The sequence below is a fragment of the Tetrao urogallus genome (genome assembly GCF_951394365.1).
Source record: "Tetrao urogallus genome assembly, chromosome: 18".
NCBI classification, from domain to species: domain Eukaryota; kingdom Metazoa; phylum Chordata; class Aves; order Galliformes; family Phasianidae; genus Tetrao; species Tetrao urogallus.
In genome coordinates, this window is record NC_136831.1 from 3,282,307 (window position 1) to 3,292,457 (window position 10,151).

At 40.4% G+C, this 10,151-nt stretch overlaps 1 protein-coding gene across 1 annotated transcript; it reads left to right on the forward strand.

Moving 5' to 3' along the window:
- Window positions 1-4,165: 4,165 nt before the first annotated feature.
- APOH (apolipoprotein H) lies at window positions 4,166-9,438 on the forward strand (the record flags this gene model as incomplete). The annotated part of the gene is made up of 8 exons (XM_079544438.1): window positions 4,166-4,229; window positions 4,375-4,551; window positions 4,881-4,977; window positions 6,349-6,425; window positions 7,018-7,206; window positions 7,783-7,962; window positions 8,443-8,640; window positions 9,368-9,438. The coding sequence occupies 8 exons, from the start codon at window positions 4,166-4,168 to the stop codon at window positions 9,436-9,438; spliced, it is 1,053 nt and encodes a 350-aa protein (XP_079400564.1).
- Between the last annotated feature and the right edge of the window lie 713 nt (window positions 9,439-10,151).

Sequence of the window (10,151 nt, forward strand, 5' to 3'; positions counted from 1 at the left end):
ATTACCCCAGCTGGCCACTGCAGAGTCAAACTCTCATGAAGAAAAATTTGCCCCCAAAGCTTCATATTTCAGCATTCCTGATAAAGAAATATAGTACGGGATTATTATTATTATTTTTTTTTTTAGAGAAAATTCAGAAAGAATTATCAGAGGAACAGACTGTTTTACAATATTTGTGTTGCAGTACAACTGTGAGAGATTCTCTGGATTTTCTTTGCAGGAAATGAGAAGGCGGAGAGGAGGAAGCGGCTTTAAAATACTCTCTGTTTTTGTACACTGTGAGTTTAATGTATGTGAAAAATGGAACATCTCTGTGTGATGGCACAGACCTGCTCAGACCTGGGAAACTGCTCCTGCCAGCCCTCCAACAGCTCAAGTTAATACAGGAATGGGTATTTTAATACCATACCTCCTGTAAAACGCTGGGTGCTTAAAGTGACCTGAGGTCTGGGACTGAAATGATAATTATTTCACTAACCTCAGTTAGTGAAATCAAAGTGCCATTTAACCCTAAATTATGCTTCTACATGAAAACTATATTTTCAGAAGTTACACAGATATTGTTTGCTTTTGATGTCAGTGAGACATCCTTCCAGGTTAATGTAAATTACCGTGTGTTTACTTTCAGCAGGTAGGGAACATTGACTGGAAAACTAATTCAGTGCAGTTGGATCTTGGCTTCTGGCTGGCTGAATATTTTGCTAAGCATGAATACATAAAGCTAAATTATCTACACAGCTCTATATTAAATATTAAAAGGAGCCACTATTTAGGAAATAGCCTCAGCTTGGCCAGAACTAAAGGCAGTCATTTTTCTTTAAGGCTGGAAATGATGCATTTTATCTTCTTACTTTCCATTTGTTATCTCTTTCGGTGTTATGGAGCACTCCAATATCGGATGTATCGAGTGGAGGCGATAAAAATGTTTGTGCAGAGCATAAATGAACTTTGAACAAATATTAATAGAACTATCACAGCAACACGAAGGGCAGTGATTGGACCTGTAGCTCAACACCTGCTCCCATAAAGGATACACACCCATACAAAGCCAGTGATGGACATGTGAAACAAAAGGGACAGAAAGAAATCAGCTGGAATCTGAATATCCCCTCTTTGTAGGGAAAGGATGAAGTTGTAGGTCCAAGCAGAGCTCCAAGCCCAGTTTTCATGCCAGAGGGAGAGGGCCTCAGTAAGGGATGCTGGCACAAAAAGTAGAACTGCATTCAATCTCTCTTTAATATTTTACCTCAATGGCCGTAAGCAATACATTCAGTGTGATTTGAGAAACTGGCTGGGCTATATCACACATCTTCTGTTTGAAGAACACCTGTAAAAGCTCCAGAGTGGTGGGTGACATGACCCAACACATCACCCAGATGGACAGACTGCCAGCAAGTGGCAGCAGCAGAGGTGCGGCAAATCCTACGAGATCATGAAAGCTATAGCATCAGTTGGAGAAGCAGGTGGACAGATTAAAGCCTGGCTCATTAGCTGGGGAACGGTTACTTTGGTGACCTGACCTCCAGTCTGTCTTGTTCCTGCAGACTTTCTGCAAAATATCTCTAGGAGAGACTGTTTCTGCCTGAAAGACTTTGTCCAGCTTCTCATTATCTTGTGTTCCAATTACCACAATGTATTCTCCTCTTGTCTTGACAGCTCCAGTTGACCCCTGGTATCAAGGAAGAATGCTGCTACATAGGCTGGTATTCATCTTTTTTCTTTTTGTATCCCTCTATTTTTTTTTAAATTGTTTTTGTTTCAAACTCTTTCATGTTTCCATTTTCACTTTTATGGCTTTGCTGACTTATCCTCTCCCCATCTCTTATTCATAAATGAAACTACTCTGCTCAGGGAGTGATGCTGGGCTCCATCATTAGATTGCTATCTTTTCAAACACACACTCTTGATCTCTGCCTTGCTGCCCTTCATATTTTTGCCCAGGCAGCACAGCTTCTGCAAAGTTCATTCACACCCCTCCCTCATACTCTTCTTTTAGGTTATGCTAGCACAGAAACAGGTAACAGGCTTCTGTGGTACTGATACTGTGCATATTGTGCTAGCCAGTATCATCTCAGCGTGCCCTTACACTGCTCTGCCTGCAGCCAGCATTTCTTTCCTTAGAACATAACACTATTTGTGGTGGAGAACATCAGTCTGCTCTGCATTTATATGGCCACTAACAAAAAGTTCTGCTTTATAACCGGGTTTATAGGAGCTACAATAATAAATAACACATGGATTTGATGAGAAGTCAGATGATATAAACAACTGCATATTATCACCAAATATAGAGAGAACGAGACTGGTTTGTTCATGTTCTGCTGAGGTGAATCCTTCCCGTGCAGTTATGGAAGAAGGCACAGTTATTGACAACATGCATTCTAATGACTCTTATTACAGAGAAATATGTCTTCCACATAAATCACAACACTGGCAGTCATTGTGCAGTTGCATGAAACGTTTGGTATTTTTCTTTCAGTTTCGTATGCAATTATTCAAAGTTTTATTGCCAGCTTTAGAAATAGTGAAGTTATTGCCCACAACGGATGTTCAAATGACATGCAAAGATCAGATCTATTCAGCCCAATTTTACCTACGTGACTTCCTCTCTCTTAAAGTAGGATAGGAAACTTCAGTTGGAGTTCACAGGTGTGTGTGGCACATGTACTCGGGTGCATTCTGCCATCTGCTGAGCACAGTGAGAACTGCTCACACGGTCAGCGTTGAAATGGATTAAATCGCGCCCATCTATTCCTGTGGTTTAAACGCAGAAAACAATGCAAGCAAAACAGCAAGCAGATCTGAGGAAGGACATAACCCAAAGGCAAGGAAGTTCAGCACAGCACTGCAGTTGGGAAAGGTGAAACATTTGTAGAGAAAGAAAAGGAAGAAGTAGGCTGGGACAAAAGGAGAAATAAGCAGATGTAAAAACAGAAAATCAAGTCTGTATTTTTTGGTTGATTTAGAGGTTGTACTTTGCCCTCTGGCACTGTGTATTTGGTAAACATTTTGAGCAAGCCATCCACGTATTTTTATTTCTGGTAAGACCAGCATGTTCCTAATTGTTTAATGTTGTGGCTAAAGTCTACATTTCAAATGCAGAAAATGTATGAAGCAAAAATAAACAAAGTATTTAAGATCACAGCAGGAAGGATCTGACATAACCTAGCTTCTTGTCTGAGCTCCCAATGTCCCTCACTCCCCCTCACAGGCTGTGAGTCAGCAGGCAAGGAGGATACTGAGATTAGAAACAGCAAACTGTGGAACAATGATTACACAGATGTTATTTTGGTTGCATTTGAGATGTTCCTGCAATTAAAATCTACTAAATTAGGAAAAATGCACTGATCGGAGCATCAGCTGATAGCTATGTAGTTTTGACTTGATGACCCCAAATGGCAGAGTCAAAACAAGTTTCTATGCCACCCAACAATATGATTCGAATCTGAACTCCTTGCCACAAATTAAGCACAATCCAGACCCATTATTTCACTTTTTCTGCCTGCACAGCTGGCACTGTGGGCAATGAGAGAAGTAGTAAAGCAAGAGCTAACTAGTTATCTGCTAATTGAAAGATAATGACTGGCAATGTGAATCAGACAAAACAGGCCCATGGAGCCTGACATTTCAGGCCAGATCATCATCCAGCACAAACCACCATTAAGCTGGTGTTGTCACTGGAGGCCTACGACAACACCAGTGTCACTCCAACATGAATCATTTTGATTCTGTGTTTCTGTGATTTTGCTTTTAAAAGACTTCTATAACTCTTGTATGTGGAAGAGTACAAACTCAAGAGAGAAACAACAGCTTCTCTGTGACAGTTTTATTCATTGATCCAACCATTCTCAGCCTCCGCAGATGCTGAGGAGATGATATTGTTTCCTCAAAACCATCAGTCCCTGCAGGAGATGCTCTGCAGAACCAACCAGAGAGGAGGCATTTTCAGTAGAGACTTTGAATCCCTGCATTATGTGCAAGCGCAACATGTGATGGTTATATCATCCTTTATTCCAGCACCACAAGGACCCTTTTATCTTCTGTTTACTTGGGTGGGAATAAATACAAAGAGTTAATATGTAACCATCCTTTTATGGATGCCTTTATTTTTAAGGGGGGAACCACTGGCCTGAGAGTCACTGGGGAAGCTGGTGGGCTGGCAGCAATGTACTCCCTGGCACTGCTCCTGTGTGTGGCTGCTCTGACCCACTCCGCTCTTGCAGCGAAAGGTAAGTGCCTTCCACTTCCTAACAGCCAGTGCTACCCTGGAGCGTAACTGAGGGAACCTGGAGAAACAGAATAGATTGTAATACAGAAACTTGAATACCTCAAGCTCTCTGCTTTACTTTTCATAAATTTTCTTCTATCTTCCAGTCTGTCCCAAGCCACCAGAAGTGATGTTTGCCACAATCAATGTGGTCAAAAATGAGTATAACGTGGGTGACGAAATCGAATACACCTGCAGGCCAGGGTTTACCCCCAACAACGGCCAGAGGAAGTACGTCTGCCAGCCCACTGGCAGGTGGCCTCTCAACACACTCTTATGCCTACGTAAGTAAGGGCTCATCTCAGTGCTGTTGTACTACAAATGACGTACACTGGTTGACAATATCTGCCTATCAATTGCTATTCATTTTTATCATTTAATTGCATAACAGCTGTTTTCCTCAGACAATCAACTGCAAAAAAATATTTTCATCAGAAAAACTTGGAAACTACCACTGCTATGTTTTGATAGAAATGTGAAATAGGTTATGAAATGTAGTACGCAGAAGTGGAAAAACATGGGAAGCACTCAGAGCCTTTTGAAATCAACCAGTTCCCACTGTGCTTCATGCCTTGTGAAATAATGCTATCCTTCTTTAAACTTTGATTAACAGCAAAGAGATGTCCCACCCCTGAACGCTTGCAGCATGGAACAATTGATTCTAGAGATTTCCACTACCAGAGTTCTTTAAGTTTTTCATGTGACCCAGGGTAAGTGCTCCCTTTTTCTGTGTTACTTAGCACAAAATCTAAACCACAGCACAACGCTGTACTGTTGTGTTCTGCAGCATTGCAAGCCAAGGAACTCAGAAAATACCACACTAAAATCCACCTGCACTTTGGAGACCTAAAAATGGCATATCTGGGGGTCCTTCTCTGTTTAGCTCTGACTACTGTATCTCGGGGCTTTGCTCCTCCAAAGCGATGTCTTGCAGACATGAAAACCAGGAAAATAGCAGAAATTTTATGCAAAGATTCATTCCAGACCACTTCTCCTTGCTTTTAAAATCCTCTTATTACATCATGAGATGAAATCCTACAGCACAGAAAGGATAATCTCCATCTGAGTCATCATGCTGTCAGGATCTGGAGGCTGAAAAATTTGTTTCCATGTCTTTCTAAGCTCAGTAAATGAAAACATGAGGTTAATCCTAATTTAGTCCCTGGAGCAAATGCACTTTTACTGAAGACTGCCTCCTGGTTTTAGAAATGAGGATGCATTTAAAGAAACATAGTTAAGTTAAATGCAAGGAGATATTTGATGGCAGCATGCAGTCACTCTGTTTAAGCAAGTAATTAATAAACAGTGCTTACCTGGGAAGACCATAGGTGAGCCATAGGCTGGAGTTCACTGAAGAGTACTAAAACCTCAGTTATCTCGCTCTTCTGCAGAACAGACAAGAAAAGGAATAAATTAATTCACCTATGATATCAAATGTAGCAATGGGACTTGAATTGATTTGATTTCACTAATGGTAATTTACTGGGCTGCAGCTATGTGATACTGATGCAATCGATACAAAATGAGCATTTCTTTAAATATCAGTGTGTTAGTAATAATATATGTACAGAGGAGTAGAGGGAAGCATCTAGAGGGACTACATAATGTAAATTAAATTGGCATTATAATAAAATAATGCATTTCAGTAACTTCAGGGACTGACTGCTGAGTTCTTTACAAATAGATTCATCCTAATTGCCATAACCAGCTAGGAACGTCTCCTAAGAAACTCTAAGATTAACGTCATTGCTCAGTGCTCACTACTTGCAAATATCCAAGTATTAATCAGGTATAGGAATCATTGTAATATTAAAATAGAATATAGAGTTGAAAGTGAAATACCTTGTTGTATCAAGCACTCTTTCTAGAAATCTGTAATACCTGGATATTAACATAATTTCGTGTTTGAATCTAAATTTCTTTTCAGGTTAGTAAGTACTTGAATTAGAGAAGGATTTCAGAACTGGACTGTCATTAAATCTGCATGTGGGAAATGGAAATCTTCACAAAGAACAAACTGATTTTTCTCCATACAAAAAGGCTCATTAAGCTTTTTGATAACCAGATCTTTCTATTTACAGTTACAAGCTTGTTGGGTCAAGGACAAGCCAGTGCATGTCAGATGGCAAGTGGAGTGGAATCCCCCCACAGTGTCAACGTATGTGCTCAGATACCCCAAAACTACTGCATCCTTATTGCTACTATGGAAGGGTTCCTTTACATCACTCAGATTTACATATACTCCTCTTCAGAAGCCTCCCATTGCAGTGTTCTAAAAAAGATTAGGGACAATCAAGCAGCAGCTTGTATATTTTGTTTTAGAGGTGTGGGTTCTATTTATAGAGAAATACAGTTTAAAATTCTATGTAAAAGGTGAGGATCAGGGATGCTGTTTACAACTGAAGGTAAGATGTTTGTCCCTTCAAATTCATCTTCCCTGTATATAAAAATGAGGATAGCATCACAATTTACAGCTGCTATGCATGTTTTTTTGCTGTGACCTGTCCTGCATAAATGTTTTACGGAAAAAACAAGATACTGCATAACATAGTATAAAAAATACAGCAAAAATCATGAATTTCACATGGAAAAGCTCTTGAGACTTCTAATCTGATCTTTTTTTGTTTTGGCAGCTATACTTCCATAAGGCACTGTGTGGGGTTACTTTGGCTATAAACAAGTTGCTCCTGTGATAACAGTAACAATTTGGTCCTTAAGCTTTTCTTTCTAAGAATGCTGTGTTTTTCCAGCTGTGACTTGTGAACCTCCCTCACTTCCTGAATTTGGAGTCCTTTCTTACACTCTCTTGAAGCCTGGAAATATTTCTTACTTCATGGACACAATTGTTTTTGAATGTGTACCACCTCTGGCACTTATTGGAAATGAAACAGCAACCTGCCAGGCCAATGGCACCTGGAGCAGCATCCCGGAGTGCAGGGGTGGGTAACTGACTTTCAGCACCTTTGAAACAAAAGCCTAGAATTGTGTGTGTCAACATACAAAAAGAGCAACTATTTCCTAGGGAAAAAAAAAAGAAAAAAAAGCATATTATTTATAAACATACAGCACACTCATTCTGAAAGTCAGAATCATGAATGCAAGGGGGTGGCTGACAGCGTCTGCAAGACTGCACACGAGATGGGATTGACAAAACATCTGCTGCAGGTATGAAGGTTGTGCAAACAAGGCTGCAAAACTGCTGTCAGTGTGGAGGAAGCCTGGCTGCCCAAGTGCAGGGACTCTGCTAAATGCTGGCATTCATCTCAGAGGCAGGCAACCTCATCCTTAGGCTAGAGAATCGCACGGTGAAACCATACCACATTTTGGGTACAACCACAACAGATGTATTTAAATCATTTATTTATCTATAATATTTCCCCTGACTGTGTTCTCCAGTGCAAGATGCCAAAATGAACCAATATAAAATTTTTACATGCATTTTTGAAGTACACACTGCATCTTTTAGAACTGCAGCAGTGACAAAGCTTTGTTTCTCTTTTGTTGTTGTACCGCAGCTGTCACTTGTCCTGCTCCAACTGGAATAGAAAATGGGTTCTTAAATTTTGCTGTTCGTAGAACGTACCACTACAATGAAAGTGTCAGCTTCAGCTGCCAGTCCAGATATGTGCTGGAGGGACCCAAGCACTCCCGATGCGAGAAGACAGGGAACTGGTCCACAAAGCCATCCTGCAAAGGTATACATATAGAATCTCTTAGAAACCAGCAATTTGATTTCATTTTCCTAAAAAAGCACCACTGACTGTCAGTGTGCTGTTGCACCTTCGTGTCTTTTCACAAGTAAATTGAAGCTGTGATTTCAAGACCCTGATAATCTAAGATGACTCCCAGCATTCAGTGTTCTACACTGTGATGTATTGGAACCAGCTCCAATAATCAGACACTAAAATGTATTACATATTCATATTTCCTGTCCTCTTCCTATTTAATATAATTAGGAATTTTACTGGGCTGAGTTTTCACCAGAATTTTTTGCTCCTGTACACAGGTGTGCAAAGTTTTTTAGTATCATAATATCAGCAGAAGTATTGCATACCTGTGGACCACAGCATTTTTCATTCTCTAATGCAAATTTCTCACGGAATCTATTCTAATCATGTTTCAAAACAGAGCTCTAACCATCCTTATGTGTTGCTGATAACTGGATTGTTTTACAGAGCCATGTAAAATTCCAGTAAAGAAAGCTGTAGTGTTATACGAAGGGGAGAAGAAACGAGTTCAGAATGATCTTAAGGAAGGCATCATGCATGGCGAAACTATATCCTTCTACTGCAAGAATAAAGAGAAATCCTGTGCCTACACTGTGCCTGTTCAGTGTGTGAACGGCAATCTCACTGTCCCTTTCTGCTTCAAAGGTAAGAGCTGAGATAATTTTACCACAGCTGCCTGCCTGTGTCAGGGAGCAGTGTCCCAGTTCATCTTCAAGCTGCATTTGACCAGCTGATTCATCTGTGTTGTGCTAAAGTTCTTGGGCATTTAGGAAGAAATCCTACTCCCGAGAGGTGTTAATTAGAGGCCTAGCCCAGCCAAAGGGCCAGACATGAAGTGTTCTGGGATTTCAGGAATCCTTGGGTCAACTTCTAGAGCCTGGACCCTGCCTCAGCCCCGGGAGCCTGCCCTGCTCACTGCCGCTCTGCTGAATTGCCCTCACATTGCTCTGACTGCTTCTGACATTGGGTCAAGAGTTAAAAAGCAGCTAACAGCTATCCTGATGCTGGAAGAACTGGTTCACAGGCACTCTGTTGTTTAGAGTAAATGAAGGGGTGAAATAGCAAAGTTTATCAGCAAGAGGAAGTGCTTTGCACCTGTTTTGTCAATATTCCTTGGAAGTTTTTTCAGTCCTAAGTGATGGAAAGGACACGGACAACCTATGGTCAAAACGTCCTTGTGTTTGGATTGCCTTCAGGTGGACATCATTTAGCTCTTTTTAAAGTAGAAATTAAAATAGTGAATTTCTTCTAGCAGTTTACAGCAAGCAAAAATTCACTGCTTATATCTAGCAGAGCCCTTGAGATGCATTGTTTTCAGCCTCTGCACATTGTAAGACTTTAACCCAAAGTCTCAACCTCTTGCTTTCAACAGAGCGTGGCTTCTTTTCAAGCCTTGTTAAGACAGACCCATCAAACATGAAACCATGCGAAGATCTGAAATGAGTCAAAGAAGTAAAGCAGTACTGAATGTCTCACAGACAGATACGTGGATACACAGGACAACTTAAGACCTCTGAGTGTAAATTCCAGGCAAACTTGGGAAGCGCTGAGTACGCAGTCTCTGCTCTTTTCCCTGCTGCTGTTATCCCAGTCTCCTTCACAAGCTGTGACACATTATTTCAGCCATTAACTTCCTCTGCCTCCTTCAGCATCCCTGCTACACTACTTCTCTTTCAGTATTTCCAGCTTTTATGTCATTGTAAATGATCTTCTCAATAGCAACCCCTTTAGAATAAAGTAACTTTTGGCCAATAGCGTGTTCTGATTTAATATCACCTAGACATCAATCAAATCCTTTAGCTCTTAACTGATTTATAGAAGGCCTTCCTCATGAGTAATTAGCTGAGTTCTGATTCCATTTCCTCTGTTATGTGATAAGGAGGTTATTTACCTTTAATTATAGAAGGACAGAAGGCCATCAGCCTAGGATTTTCCAGAATTTAGGCAAGGAGAAAGATGGAGTTTTCCAAAATGTGTTTAGTGGCCAAATGTCCAACCACCACTGAAAAAAAATTGCATCCGATAAAGGATTCTTCCATACTTCAAAAATATTGCTAAAATTAATAACACTATTTATGTTTTCATAACTTCAACATTACATGAAACTGCTGTTTAAAACAGCAGTTAATGTTTAATGCTGTTTAAATATTATGCAA